Source organism: Musa acuminata, chromosome BXJ2-8, assembly GCF_036884655.1.
Source record: "Musa acuminata AAA Group cultivar baxijiao chromosome BXJ2-8, Cavendish_Baxijiao_AAA, whole genome shotgun sequence".
In the NCBI taxonomy this organism is placed as follows: Eukaryota; Viridiplantae; Streptophyta; class Magnoliopsida; order Zingiberales; family Musaceae; genus Musa; species Musa acuminata.
The window spans coordinates 18,635,773-18,652,183 of record NC_088345.1 but is presented as its reverse complement, the minus strand read 5'-3'; the positions used below and the strand labels follow the sequence as shown (position 1 = coordinate 18,652,183).

Sequence of the window (16,411 nt, the reverse complement as noted above, 5' to 3'; positions counted from 1 at the left end):
CTACGGGAATTGAGCTTGAAATAGGAAGGATATACTATTTATTGTGATAGTCAGAGCACCATTCACCTCTCCAAGAATTCAACATACCATTCTAGATCCAAGCATATTGATGTGAGATATCACTGGATTCGTGATGTGCTTAAGATGAAAGAATTATAGTTAGAAAAAGTATATGCCAATAAGAATGGTTCAGATATGTTGACAAAGTCTTTGCCTAAGGAGAAGCTTGAAGTATGTAGGTGAAGAACAGGCTTGATATAGCCTACCATATGAGTTGGAGAGGAAAAATTATTGGGTCCAGCCCATATGTGGGCTTGGACAATTGGGCCTATTAAACCCAAATCATTAATTAAAAGGCAAAAGAGATATAGGCAACAAAGGAGCGAGAGAAAGAGATAGAGAGTAGCGAGCGTGTGCAGCAAGCGACGGCACAGAGAGAGAAAATTAAGATCTTGAATTTTCTACTTGATGATCAGTGGCCAAACGTTGTCAGTTTTGGTCCAAATTTTATATAAAGAATCTTTGCAATAAGTTCTATAATCCTAATGGTGTTGATCTACGGTTTACCCTGCCTGAGGTACTTTTCTGTTATACCCATTTTGTGAGACCTAAAATTCTCTTTTGATGAGATTCGTTTATATGATAATGATATGATATTCTTGAGCCAAGATTTATGTTCTTGATGTTATTGTGATCCTCTGGTTATTATAGAGAAGATTTACTATAAATCTGTATTATTATTATTGATAATGAAAGTTTGAGGTAGACTATGGTCTCATGATTTTTCTCGTATTGAGTTTTTCACGTTAAAAATTTTGATCTTTTGATTGATTTATTACCTATTTTGATACACAAAGGAAAAGAATTATTTTTCTTTAACTGATTTTTTCCTTTGTCTCTCGGTATGTATTGACTTCTAAGGACAGGAGAAAGAGCTCTTCTGAGGAGGGTAAAGTTAGTCGTTCTCAAGATCTGTAGAGAAGGGGCTGAAGGAACAAGCATGGGCTGATGCCGATGGAGATGCCGTGGGAGCTTGCCGTGTACATAATGTACATGGTGTGGGATGCGCTCGATGGATGGATCTCGTCGTGTGTGTTGGTAGCCGATGAGATCGCCCGCTCACTCAGGACCAGCAACGTCGGCGTACTATGAAGCCTCTGTACACTTCTCCTCCTCTGCCGCCGCCGTCCGAGCTTCCTGTTTTTCTAGTCCTTTACCTCTGTTAGTCTTAAGGTGTTCAAAGGTACATACCTCTTTAAATGTTTGTTCTTCTTGTAACCAAGAGATGTTCGTCCATGTTCAACTGTAGAAAAAGCATCATATCATGTTCATCCACAAACAGGATCGAAGATTTTAGCGGAGATTATTACTCCAGAAATGTTTAGCAATTCAGCAAAATTGTCTGTTAATTTGGTCTACACGGTGAGTTCAGAGGACATGTTTTGCTGCAGGAATGTGTGATGTAACAATTTCACATTTCCCTGGCTTGAAATCTGCTTCCATTCAGTTTAGGCATGGCTTGATTGTTTTTATAGATCAGAGAAAATATTAGAGGATGATGAACTCTTCTCAGCCCTGGACAGAGGAGGATGATGAACTCATGGTCCCGAAGCTAATGAATGCTATTGGATGCAAAACTTAGAAACACACAGCCATACTATGTATGGGAAGCGATACAGCAATTACGAAAGCAAATTATTATTATTATTATTATTATTATTATTATTATTATTATTATTATTATTTATTATTATTTTGAAAATTCACATTAAATTTTTATGTAACACCGGTTTTCATAGACATATCTTGCAATGTTATTCTTAAAAAGCTATCTGATCTACAAGAAAGTATTTTGTCCTATAAATATTGAGAAGGACTAATCCATTGGTATTTGGTCGCACTGAAAAATAAAAACCCTTCGAAATGATGTCAAAAGAATTGAGAAATTAAATTAATTGATTCGGTCTAAGTCAGTTTGCTTCACTCATTTGAAAAATTATTAGTCAACTCACATGTATATCGTTATAAAGTTCAGAATCTTATATAATTATATACATATATGTATACATATATATTTATATATATATACATATATATATATATATACATATATACATATATATATATAAACATATATATATATACATATATATATATGTATATATATATATATATATATATATTCAAAATATTAAAGACTTTTACTGACACATATGCACTCATAATTCATTGGGCACTCACATTCTCAAATATAAAGATAAAGTTTAAAAAGAACCTAAAGGCATGTAATTACTATTTAAGATGAAATCACATCTCTACTTATAGCATTAATCAAGATTTTCATCTCAAGATTCAATTAGTATTATCTCATGAGATTAGATCAATTAGAGGTTTAGTACTCTATTTATAAAGCCTAAAAATACCCCAAAGATCACCCTAAAAAGTATTTATCCAAGTCACATGTCTTTTCATATATAATCATCAAAAGTTAATTTTAAAAATTAAATCCAATGATCTCTCATAAAACTTTAAATTTTTAGAGATTAGAATTAAAATAATTAATGAATAAAAATAGAATAACAAAATGCTTGCTCGAGGCTTCTATTATGCAATGAAGTACTTTATAAAGTTTGAACGCTTCCATCTAAAAGAAACAACGTGAAGCAGGGATGTATGTAAAGTCTATATTAAAACAATAAACATTTTTCATACGGATAGGGTTTGGAGTTTTAATTCTTTATTAAAACAATAAAAATTTATTAAAACAATAAACATATATTAAAACAATAAACATTCATTCGTGCACTAATATATTTTTAATTCTTTATTTTATAATATATTCCTTGGCCGAACAGTCAATTTATTATCACTATATTAAATCTCCTTCGAGGGATCTAATCTATCACAGTAGTTAAATTTTTGTCATAGGAAGGTCCATTATAGGCTAACATATCATCTTGATGACAATAATTCCTTTATTTTAATGCTTATATTAAGGCTATCATGACAAATTTTTTAATGATTGATAATAATAATAAACATGTAATCATGAATAATACGTTTGACATACATACTTAAAATGTCAATAATAAACATGTCAACAAAAGTATAAACAAATTCATATATACAAATAAGAAATGTAAAATTTAATATGAATTGACAATTTGCTCATGATATTGCACATACAATTTATTCATTACCATTTTTTTCATAAATATCATAGAAGATATGAAATAACATAAATATTATCATTAACATGAATTAAAGCCCCCAAAATTCTAGGATAATTTAACATCAAGAAGTTGACATAAAACTCATGATGTTGCATATGATAGTTTTCCTAACAATTTAAAGTCTCAAAACATTTTTCATGATTTTATATATGCATCATATATATCATAATTTTACTTATGCATGATACTTTGTCATGAAAAACATATCTTAAATTTCATGTACCACAACCCCCACATTTCAAGGGTTATGCGTTATAAATCATAATTATGTAATTAAAAGGATTGCAAGATATCTATACTAGTTGATAATGGAATCTTATAAGATAAATGTGACTAAAAACATGTGACACTAATATCCATTTTTCAATTTAACATGATAAGAAAATCTTCGCTATCACATTTGCAAACATAAATGGATCATATATTTATACATCAAAAACTCCTTTAAGTGGCAAAGAATTTTAGCACATGAATTGCATACCAGCGTTCTTGTTTGTTATTAGATAATATGACATAATATAAAATTCAAACATATCTGATCAGGTTTAATATAAATACACCATGACATAATACAAGATTTGAAACTTAGGAAAAAATAGAATATATATATATATATATATATATATATATATATATATAGAGAGAGAGAGAGAGAGAGAGAGAGAGAGAGAGAGAGATGTTGCATTCAATGAAATTACCATCTTATCATTTTTCTAATCGGAGCTAGCTTCAAATAATCTAATTTTATTATGAGATCATCAGAGAGCAATACCAATAGATAATATGTAAAACATTGACTCAATGATCGAACAACTTTGTCTAACCTATGATGAAAATACACCAACAGCGAGTTGCATTTGGATAACATCATTAATACATTTATGGGAATTCTAAAACATGTAGATGTGTACACAAAATGATGCCTTGTGGCAGCAAAATCAGACAAAAAAAAACAAAAAAAAAAGATGTTTTGCCTATTATCAATTTCGTAATTGATTTTCCTAGAATCATTGGGTTCTCTTCATTTTGTATGGTTTCTTCGCATAATCCCTTTAAGTATGTTTCTTGAGTAATTGAAGCTTCTTAATTATTTTCTCCAAAAAAAAAAAACTGTGTAATCTATCTATCTTACTTCGTTTAGCCAGCCGTCTTGAGTCTCCTCTTCCTTTTACGATGTTGATGAGACCAAAAGAATCTTAATCCTAAGAATATGTCGATGGCCGGATTAAGCAAGTGGTTGACGCAATCCAGCATCAAACATGAAGATAAATTCTTCATGAAATTGCGCAGCTAATTTGGTGCATTCAAATCTTCAAAATGATCATGAAACTTTAGATCAGAAAAGATATACTGAAGTTCAGATTAATCACACTGAATTGATTTAGCCATTGCTAGAATTAAGACACGAAAACAAACGGACTCAAACAGATGATAAGATAGAATGCCATTGTCTTAAATCAAACCTCAAACCTTGAAGAAAAGTGCAACAGTGAAATGCTTCTACACCACAGCAGCAATTAAACAAACAAGGATGTCAGAGTTCATCATCTGAAATAAACATATTTAGTTCCCTACTAAAGCAAGGAGGAAGCTATTGTAATGGCCACAAGTCTCGGTACCCACTGCATGTTTGAGCGTGGCATTAGTTCTCTTATGGAAAATCTCTTTGATCACCTTCAGATCCTTCTCCGCATGCATGACGATGACGCGAGTGAGTGCATCTTCATCAGTACCTGCTTTGCCGACTGCATTCTCGAGAACCTGCAGCTCAAATTACCCGGTCAAGTAAATAGCCGGAGATGAATATACACGAGAAAGATGAGATCTTCTTTCGTAGATTTGATGGATGTTCACCTTTGCAAAGTACTTCTGGGGTGACACAATGCATCGTATCGCCATTCGTAGTGCCAATGCAAATTCATTTGGAGACTCAGAAGTCAAAGCCTAGTCATAGTCATAGCACACGAATCAGCAAATCAATTCAGTACCTAAGACAGTTCGTTCTGTATGAATGCCACTCTAAGTGTAGTCACCTTTGTAATGGGAATGCCGTATTCGTCTTCGTAATAGTTAAAGGTAGCGCAAAGTTGGGCCTTGCTTCTGGTACTCAGGATTCGAATGACCTCACTGTGGTTGAAGGTCTGTGACTTGATAGCATCGTGAAGAGTTTTGGCTTCCAAACGAACTACGCCTGTGTCGGTCTCGTCACCATCGTATCTGTATGTGCTCACCAGTGAAACCAAAAGCTGCAATACAAGCCATTATATAGATGACATATCACCGCCAATGTATATATAAATGCCACAATTCTGAAGTGCATGCCTCTCTAAAGTCTCCAACAGTGTGGACCGCAATATCTTCTTCCAGGGAACGTTTATAACGAGCATGGTATTCCTCCTTCACCGCCAGCAGCTCTTTCGGGGAATTGACGCATGCAATTTCTATGATCGCTTGGTAGTCGATGTTCTTCTTCACGGCGATGTTAGCGATGATAGCCTCTCGTTCAACCGGGTCAAATATCCAGAGGTAGACAGCTCTCTTCAGGAAGAAGTGTGATCAAATTAAGAGGTATATATACGTAAGCTAAGGCAAGCAGGATGCAGAAGACAAATGTAGGTACCTCAAGGTCTCCAGATAATTCGGATTCAAGTCGCATGATAAGATTCTCCTTGTACTGTTCCTCGAATGCCAATCTTATTATCTTCCTTTGAGTAGCATCTCTATGTGCTAATATAGTGATGAGTGCCGTCTCATCTGTTCCCCAACCTAGCACAACAAATTAAAATGTGCTGTTTAGAGCTTACGAGTTTGTGATGCTAATCTTAGATTTCGCTGTGGCAATAAGGCGAAGCTAATTCTTAAATAGTAGCAGCACGTCAAAATGACCTGTTTTCATATGCAAATAGGTTTCCTACAAATACAAGCAAGACTTGTCAACATCAAAGAATGGGTGCCACTACACCTAACCAATGCAGAACACAGCCATATATATATATATATATATATATATATATATATATATATATATCCATCAAAGGGTTACATCTTGATGCAAATATGTTCTAGTTTTCAAACATAACAGAGTTCGATTCACAGAGGGTGATTTTTAACAATAAAAAAAAATTCCATTTGATTCTTTGTTAAAAATAATAGAAAAGAAAGTAAGCAGTAAAGAATCGAAGAATAAAGCAAGATGGGATAGGTGAGAGATGTTGCACTGCAATTTGTGGGCGAGAGAAGCAAAGGGAGACTTTATTTTTCACCGGCTCATCTCACCATGACACCTCGGAGTGGGGTTTACATCAAAAAATAAATAAATAACTGTAAGAAGCCTAAGAAAATACACACACAAACATATATATATATATATATATATATATATATGTATATATATTCGGAGGATGTGTAACAATAGTGATATCATACTTCCAATTAAATCTTTGCATGTACCAGAGAAGAGAGATGATACCTTTGCATGCCTTCCAGATCTGCTCGGCGTCCTCTGATGCAGACGGAATGGTTTCAGGCACTGCAAGAGTCGCCATGACAGCCTCTCCCTACTATTCCCCTCTCTCCACTTGTCTTCAAAGATGAACCAGAAAGTAGTGGTGCGAGAAGACAGTTTAAATACACCTTGGTGGCATGTATAACATATAGGTAGCGAAGGAAACGTAAGGAACTTCGAGGATAACGCCTCGCTGACTCGCACGGGAGAATCAAAGCTTGCTTTAAGAGTGAAACCGTAACGTACGCTACAGGTAAATGGCCTACCCATTTAGTGCCGCTTCATCCCAATCAGATCTCGAATCAGCACGGCAAGCCACATCAGTCTAATATAAAAAATATTAAAAGAATTTATCATCTATACTGCAGAATATTTTTCTGATTTAATTTATTATAAAAAATTTTAGATCCCAATAATCGAAATCAATTATTTTACTAAAAACTTTTATTTTTAGTAAGTTACTGACATAAGCATAGATCATATCAGGCAGGCATTTCACACTCATATAATCAATCTAACTCCTTTTATCACCCGGCTTTTCCCACTCATACATATTTCATGACTTTTCCTACCCATTCAATGTCGTCATGTTTGTCTAAGCTCCATGACCACCTGCCTTTTCTTTCCCATTCGAAGTCTTTTTTTTTCCCCCAAGATCTATATCACCTGGCTTTTCCTACATAAAGAAAAATTAATTTACCTTGTTTTGTCCAAACTCAAAGAGGCTTCGCAATACATGCACATTGAATTGGACTCCAAAGTACATGAAGGAACGACTCGATGGAGGTTTCACAATGTGTGGTGTACATAGTGAATTAGGTTCCGAGGTGCTTGTGCTTATGGATATTCTTAACATGAAGATTCCTATTCCCCTTAGGAAAAGCTTTGAATGTAATTGAGCGTTTGTAAGTATAAAAATATAATTATATTATTATATAAAAATAATAATATAAAAATTAAAACCATATAACCATAGATCAAAGATTATGATTATATATCTCTTAATGTCATTCAGAATATATTTCTTTTCATTTGTAAATACATCATCGTTCCATCTGAAGGAAGCAATGATACTCACATAAGAATTGGATTCACTTTTTTCTTTCTTCCTATTAGAACACCATAAGCGATAGAATAGATCTCCTCTCATATAATATATCATTCTTAGGATATCTAATTTATTTATTAGTGAGAGCAAAAGATTTATGATAGGTGATTAGGAGGGTTCTTTTCATATCTCCTATGAAATCTTATTTAACTGGCTCTTTTTGTATTAGTTGATAACCTTACTCAGAATCTAATTAGATCTATAATATATCTTATCTAATTAAATAGTATAACATAATCTAACATTCTCCTATTTTGTATATTAATTAGTAAAATATAAATAAATTTAAAAATAAAATAAATAAAATAAAATTTTATTTAAAAATAATTTTACTTGATTGAATTCTAAAAATTTTGAAAAGTGTTTTACACGTGGCTACGAATTCTATAAAACAAGTTAATAAGTCAAATACATATAATAATAACTAATACATTAAATTTGAGTATCAATACGAATCATAGCGATTGTATGTCATCAATATCATACTCCATTTTATGCATCAAAACATTATTAGTCTTTCCTAATATAGTTCATAATGACTCTTGTAATTTATCACAATCATGTTATCATATCCAACCATAATATGTACATACATAAATATGAATAGAATAATATAAATAAATAATTTTAATTATGTAAGCAAAATATCAATTATGCTATCCACTTAAATATGTATCATCATATCTTTTATAGGTCGCTCATCAACTCAATCATAAGAATATATATTTTTAGATATCAAAGATAGTAAGATATTTATAAATAGATTAACAATCAATGCAGTAAAATTTAAGTTCTTAATTGACATTAGTTGTTTTTGGACTTTTTTTCTAACTATCAAGTATTTTATACTATAATGCATAAAATTACTAGAGTATTTATCATTTTTAAAGAAAAAAATTACTATGATATGATAGAAAGTATTTTTAGCGACTTGATAATTGAGTTTGACCCTACTAAGTCATGTGATAAACTTTTACAATCGTAAATCTTAATTAGTATCCTCAAAGTATGTCACGAAGTCAATTTTTATTTTTAATAATATAATATATATTATACTATTCTTAAAACTTATTTTTTTAGTTAATATAAACATAAATAATAAAATAGACTTCCTACTATTAAGGTAATTTGTAGAATTAGTGTTTGAAAATATTATTATTTCAAGCTAATCTAATCTGTTGTATATGAGCATATAATACTTCATCTTTTACAAAAATTCTATTACTTTATTTACAACCTTCCGATGTTCTATTTATGGGTAATTCTAATATTTACTTAGTATTTTTTATTGTAAAATTAATATCTTGTCGTAACATATAATAGATTTTCAATTATACATTTATAAAGAATACATATTTTTTATTCTATTCTAAGTTATTCTTAGGACATCAGACTTAACAAAAATTTGTCTATAATAACAGGTGTATCATAAGCTAAATAAGTTGTATACAGAATCTCTCCAAGACTCGATGAATATATTCATTCTAAGATAGTCCTAACAATCTTTGAGATCTATTCCTAAATATCTTAATGTTAATAACATAAGTATTCTCATCCATATCGATTATCTTAAAATTCTTGATGAGAAATATCTTGATTTTATGCAATAAACCAAGATCAGTTTTGACAAGCAAAAATATCATCTACATACTAGTATAATAAATTTGTTTCCATTGACATTCAAATATAAACACTAATCAATAATATTTTTTTAAAATTTAAAAGAAATAATAGTATTATAAAACTTTTATATACCACTGTCTAGGGGCTATAGATATCCTAAATTTACCAGCTAAACTTTTCTTTCTTTTCTCTTCAAATCCTTTAGGTCATTCCATGTAAATTTTTTCATCTAGATCCTCATTTAAAAGACTTATTTTTGTTGAATCTCGAATTTTGATGATGAAATCAATTGGTAAAATGTTTGATCTAATCTATATATTGAGACAAGTGTGCAGGATTAACTACGATAGTAGTAAGGCATAAAGCAGATGTTGGGCCAGAGTCAAAGATCGAATGATACGTCAAAGATTCAGATGATGTGCTGGAAGTTTGCCGGAAGCTCACCAAGAGTTCATTGGGAGCTCACCGAGAGTTCGTCAGGAGTTCACTGAGAGTTCGTTGGGAGTTCGTCGGAAGTTCACCAAGAAGTTCATCGAAAGATCGCTAAAAGAACAATCGACATACCGGATAGAGATTGACTGTTTAAATATTTTAATTATCATGGTTAGACCTTAAGTTGAGTTAAGATTGGAAGGTAATCTCACTAACTCAGTTAGGGGTTAACTCGGCCCTTAACAGGGCTGAACTGGGCCGGTTGAATAGCTTATTCAGTACCTGAAGTCATGACTGGCAGTGGCACCGCCTGGTGACTCAATCTCCCAAGTGGTCTGGGCGGTGGTATCGTCGGTAGTTAATACTGTCAGGCGATGGTACCGCCTAGACTGAGTGGTGGTATCGCCCAAACTAAACGGTGGTACCAACCAGTGTTAGTTTGTAAGCGGTGGTACCACCCAATAATGGCGGTGGTACCACCAGTACTTCGGAAATCCGGGATGAGACACCATTTGACTCTAATTTTGAATCCATTGGGGCCTATAAATACCCCACCCTTTTCTGCATGAAAGGGCACGAAAGTGTGAACAAAATATTGAAGTCTTAGGGTGTGAAAATATTGTAAAAGTGCAAAAAGTCCTCCTCCTTTTCTAGTATTATGATCATTCAAAAGATGTGTGAGGCTTATAAAGGTTGTCTCCTAAACTCATGAAAAGGAGAAGAGAGCTGCAAAAGGGTGGTTTGTCTTCGCCCATTGAAGGAAGACCATTAGTGGATGCTGGTGACCTCGATGGAGGAGGAATTAGAAGTGGATATAGGTCACAATGACCGAACAACTATAAATTTCTGTGTGCTCATTTTTATTCTACTTTTCATTAATGTCATTACTTTCTAAGTTAATTTCTAGTTCATTTACTCTAAAGTCAAGCACTTTCCGAGATTGGTTTTCAACGAACGAATTTCTTACAAAGCCGATAATTTTTTCTGCTGCACTAATTCACCCCCCTCCCCCCCCCCCTCCCCCCTTAATGCCGCTCTTGATCCTAACAATTGATATCAGAGCAAGGTCACTCTCGGTTTGGCTTAAAACCCAAGAGAGTTGGTATTTACCGGCAACCAAGAGGGTCACTCAATTACATGTCCACCCATTTTAATGAGACAAACTATACCTATTGGAAGACTAGAATGAGGATTTTTCTATTTTCTATGGATTTTGATTTATGGAACATTGCAGAAAATGACTTTCAAAAGTCTTCTCTTCTAATGAATGATTGAATGAGTTGGAAAAGAAGACTTTCGCTTTAAATGCCAAGGCTATGAATGTCTTGTTTTGCACTTTAGATAAAATCAAGTTCAATTGAGTATCTATTTGTGAAATAACTTTTGATATTTGGCACACACTCGAAATCACCCACGAAGGTACTGCTAGTCATAGGTGCCCAGCAAGCCAATCACGTGAGTGATGGCACGTGTGACTTGATACAGAATCTTTTTGCTTATTATATTTTGGCGTATATCACTTTATAACTATTGCATAAATGCATACATATATTGTGATGTCCTTGGATTTGTGCAATGGGAATCGGATCATGATGAGATCACGATAATGAGATCGATTCACCTTTAAACACATATCCTAAATAATCCCGGTCATAGGTTACTCGAGAGGGACATCGTTATAACCGGATAGACTGGTGTGCTGTATACCCATCCATATGATGGATGCAGCTGGTCTCATAGCTGCTCGTGTATGGACACTAGGGATACAGTACAGGTGCTCATTGGATAATGAGTTCACTGATTGATCCGCTTACGGAATGCTGGATGGTTGATGATGCCTTGTTGTCAAACAGCGATTCCGTAGTCCTAGTGGTGTATCTAGTCCTTAGACTTGAGACACCAAGGATGTCCTGTATGAGTACTCCACTCTTTGATACCAGACTTATAGGTTTGGCTGTCCCAGATCTAGTACAGCTGGTTATTGGGAGCGGTAGTCGACCTTACGAGGGCTATTGAGTGTCGATAGAGGATCATCCACTCTCGGCGTCATGAGAGGAATATCCCATGTGTTCTTGCTCAGACAAATCCCTGGCCATGGTCATTCGGGTTGAGAGAGAAAGAGTTCTCCGGGAGAATCCGATTAGAGCGAGACTCGAGTAGAAACCGTATGGGTCTGACAACACCATACTCGATATACGGTCTCTGGGATATTAGATGGATAAGGGATTATAGGTACACGGTAACTGAGGACAGACAGGTCCAATGGATTGGATTCCCCTGTATCGTCTAGGGACTACGGCGTAGTGGCCTAGTACGTCCGTAGTCGATGAGTCAAGTGAATTATTACAGAGATAATAATTCACTAAATTAGAAGGAGTTCTGACGGGTATGACTCACGGCCAGCTCGATATTGGGCCTAGAGGGTCACACACATATAGTAGGTATTGCGATGAGTAGAGGTTCGGATATGAGATATCCGACGGAGCCCTTGTCTTATTGGATGCAGATCCAATACCCACTAGGGGAGGACCCATTAGGGTTTGACAGGGGACCTCTATAAATAGGAGGGATTCAGAGCCTCATAGGCTAGAGCCTTTGCTTGCCTTTCCTATTCTCCTCTTCCTCTCCACCTCAGATCAGGCCTGGAGTTTTGAGGAGCGTCGTCGCAACCCTGTTGTGTGGATCACCGCTAGAGAGGAGGACGCTTGACCTCCTTTACCCTCTCCTAAGGATCTGCAAGGAAATAGGGATATACGATCTCCCTAGGTAACACAATCTACTCTATACGCAGTTTCATGTTTCGCGGATTTTTGCGTATCAATCTTCGCACGACGACGAACATCTCTTTGGGAATCGGGGATTTTGTTTTCTTGTTCTTCCGCTGCGCATGTGATGTCGCCTCATGATTTCCCAACAGTGGTATCATAGCCAGGTTGTTCGTGCGAATGATTGGTTTTGAACTGCGTGTGTTGTGTTTAGGAAGAATTTTGATGTCAAAATCGTTGACGCAAAAGCGAGAAAGGGCAGCAACAGTTGCTGCCCTCGATCTACGTGCGTGAAGCACAGTCGAAGGGGCTGCGTCTGCAATAGCCGGCCGGCGGCCTGCTTGCAGTAGGCTTGCTGCCGCCGGGGCTGGTTGCCCACGGGCAGCGGCGCGAGCCGCCGCATGGAAGCAGCGCCTGTCGCCGCTGCTCCCGCGGCCGCCCGGCGGGACAGCACCCCCTGCGGAGGCAGCGGTGCCCGAAGGCGGCACCCACCCGCAGCGGCAGCGCCGCCAGCGGGCGTGCCGCCTGCAGGCGAGGGCAGTGCCCTCATTCGCCGCACAGGCCGCCGCCGGTAGGGTGGCGGCGGCAGCACCAGGAAAAGGGGAAAGGGCATTAGGGTTTTTTGGGCAAAAGATAGTTTTACCCCTCGGAATTTGAGAAATTCCAATTTCTATCTTTTGTCCAAATTACGAAAATACCCCTATAAATTCAGAAATTCCCTATATGTCCCTGATTTCAGAAAATATTAATTAATTAAAAGGTTTAGTTGATTATTATTTTTTATTATTATCTAGTAGTCCTACATGATGATGATTATTTATACATGTGATGTATGATGTGTGGACGGATGATCATGGACTGTGTGATGTGTGTACTTGTGATTATTATTATTGAGGTCTGCGAGCCTCCATTATATTTCTCGTTTATTGTCGGGCCTGCGTGCCTATGATTAAGTTGTAATCACATGAGGAGGCGCAGCGGGAGCATGGATGCGATAACGAGACCCACGAGACAGACGATCGCGATGCATGAAGATGTATCAAGATGTCGACGGAACCGATGAGGACGAAATGGACGATCATAGGGCATGGAGATGCACCATTGCACACATAGATCTTGATGTGAGTGATTAGGCCTACTGGTTCGGGCCTAATCACATTAGGTTGTGGTCCATGATCATCTAGTGTAATTGATTATACACATACTAGATAAGTATATATATTTGCATGCGATGTATATATATATTAAATATGTATATGTGTGACATGTCATATTAGGAGACCAAATCTTAGAAACATCTCTCGATAATATTAAGTCGATAAACGTGAGGCAATTAGATTGACCCACGTGGCCTTCAATCGTTATAAGTAGGAACCGATTCCCGGTATAGGTTGAGTTGGTCGAGTCCCTCGAGACTCACCTATATCGCGATTCGCTATCTTGCTTACGACATAGAGATGTCACCGATGACCTGAGGGCATGGTATATACTTGGTTGAGTCCCTCGAGGGTATATCATCAAATCAGACTCATCTTGTAACGAAGGTGTTGACTTAACCAAGCATCATGGTTGGTCGAGTCCCTTGAGGCCATGGTGATTCGGAGACCGAACAGGACGGGAATCACAAGGAGTTGTGATTGGTAAGAGTTGTCTACTTTTTAGGCTTAGTGTGATTGGTCGAGTCCCTCGAGGTTACACTAAGACACTGATTGGATCCTGATCCCCAGTAGAAGTCTACCGGAGACTTCTGTTTCACGTGCTGAGGGTGTCGCGTGACTCGTTAGTAAAATAGTGGGAGCATATTAAGATAGAAGTCCATATCTTGATAGTTTATTTCTTGCAAAATCTGCATGTTATTCATTTCTGCTGCATCTTTATTTTCAGAAAATGTTGCTTTTAAATCCCTTACATGGCATACTTGATGTCAACCGCCTCACTGGTCCAAATTATACGGATTGGCTCCGTAACTTGAGAATTGTTCTCACAGCGAAGAAAATCGTGTATGTCCTTGATTCAGTGATGCCTAAGCTCGAAGAAGGGGCAAACGAGGATGAGATCGCTTGCTACGTGAAATACATTGATGAATCCACTCTTGCTCAATGCTATATTTTGGACTCTATGACTCCTGAGTTACAGAGACAACATCAAAAGATGGATGCTAGATCCATTCTCCTATATGTCCGCAAATTGTTTGAGGAACAGGGAAGGACTCAGCGATATGAGATATCTAAGAGCCTCTTCCGTGCTAGGATGACTGAGGGGACATCGGTTCAGAACCATGTCCTAAAGATGATTGAGTGGAGAGAGAAACTCACAGGTCTAGGAATGGTCCTAGAGGATAACTTGTGTGTGGACATTGTACTTCAGTCCCTACTAGATTCCTTTTCATAGTTCATAATGAATTTTAATATGAACAAGCTTGAGGTGACTCTCCCAGAGCTCCTCAATATGTTGAGGGAAGCAAAGAGTACTATTAAGAAAGAGAAGCCAGTTCTCTATACTGGTGAGACCAGAAAGAAAAGGAAAGTAGAAAGGTCCCTTAAGAAGGGAAAGGGCAAGGGCAAACTAGGTAAAGCAAAGGTTGCTAAGAAAGAACCAGTAAAGGACAAAGGCCAATGCTTCCACTATGGTAAAGATGGGCACTAGAAGAGGAACTACAAAGAGTACCTTGTAGAAAGGGCAAAATAGAAGCTTAGAGAAGCTTCAGGTATATTCATGATCAATCTCCAATTGGCAGATTTTTGTGATAATGCATTGGTATTGGATACCAATATTAATTATCACATCTACAATTTATTGTAAATTCTAGCAAAGCCGAGGGGAGATTGACGAGAGGAATATTGCATAAAGGTTTGTTTATGCAAGATACTACTCCACATATCATGAATGTAAGTGTCTAAGAGGAAACGAGATGAGGTGAACAATGCATACCTATGGCATTGTAGGCTAGGTCACATCCATGAAAGAAGGATTCAAAAGTTGCTAAATAATGGATATCTAGATCCATTCGACTATGTGTCATATGCAACTTGCGAGCCTTGCCTTCGTGAAAAACTGACCAACTCTACATTTAGTGGAACTGGAGAGAGAGCCACTGAGTTGTTGGAACTCATACATAGTGATGTATGTGGACCCATGTCAACTGATGCCATTAGAGGTTACTCCTACTTCATTACATTTGCTTATGATTTCTCAAGGTATGGATATGTGTACTTAATGAAGTACAAGTCCGAGGCCTTTGAGAAATTCAGAGAGTATAAGAATGAGGTGGAGAACCAGACTGGAAAGAGTATCAAAACTCTTCGATCAGATCGAGGAGGTGAGTACTTAAGTACAGAGTTTACTCAGTTCCTCAAGGACCATGGGATATTATCCCAATGGACACCTCCTTACACACCTCAGCTCAATGGTGTCTCTGAAAGGAGGAATCGTACGCTATTAGATATGGTATGGTCCATGATGAGTTTCGCTAACCTACCCATCTTATTCTAGGGATATGCCCTAGAGACCACAGCTTACCTTCTGAATAGAGTTCCAACTAAGTCGGTAGTGTTTACACCATATGAGATATGGAAAGGGAAGAAGCCTGATCTTAAGGTTGTTAAGATTTGGGGCTGCCCTACCCACGTTAAAAGACACAACCCCGATAAGTTAGAATCAAGGACAGAGCGATGCAAATTTGTGGGACACCCCAAGGAAACTTGTGGGTATTATTTCTATCATCTCGAGGACCAAAAGTTCTTTG

The 16,411-nt window shown here is 36.5% G+C and overlaps 1 protein-coding gene across 1 annotated transcript; it reads right to left on the bottom strand.

Annotated features, from left to right (window-relative positions):
• Positions 1-4,796: 4,796 nt before the first annotated feature.
• On the bottom strand, positions 4,797-6,814 carry LOC135618458 (annexin-like protein RJ4). Its single transcript, XM_065119322.1, has 6 exons — positions 6,703-6,814; positions 5,854-5,999; positions 5,556-5,771; positions 5,267-5,479; positions 5,088-5,177; positions 4,797-4,994 (listed from the first exon to the last, which is right to left on the bottom strand). Exons 1-6 carry the CDS (start codon positions 6,776-6,778, stop codon positions 4,797-4,799), a joined length of 939 nt encoding a protein of 312 aa, XP_064975394.1. The 5' UTR covers positions 6,779-6,814.
• Positions 6,815-16,411: the final 9,597 nt, after the last annotated feature.

Excerpts from the sequence above, each read along its gene's own strand:
- LOC135618458 (XM_065119322.1), bottom strand. The coding sequence starts at position 6,778 with ATGGCGACTCTTGCAGTGCCTGAAACCATTCCGTCTGCATCAGAGGAC. Across the intron at positions 5,480-5,555 it reads CTGTTGGAGACTTTAGAGAG|CTTTTGGTTTCACTGGTGAG; the intron begins GCATGCACTTCA and ends CTTGTATTGCAG. Across the intron at positions 4,995-5,087 it reads CCCAGAAGTACTTTGCAAAG|GTTCTCGAGAATGCAGTCGG; the intron begins GTGAACATCCAT and ends TTTGAGCTGCAG.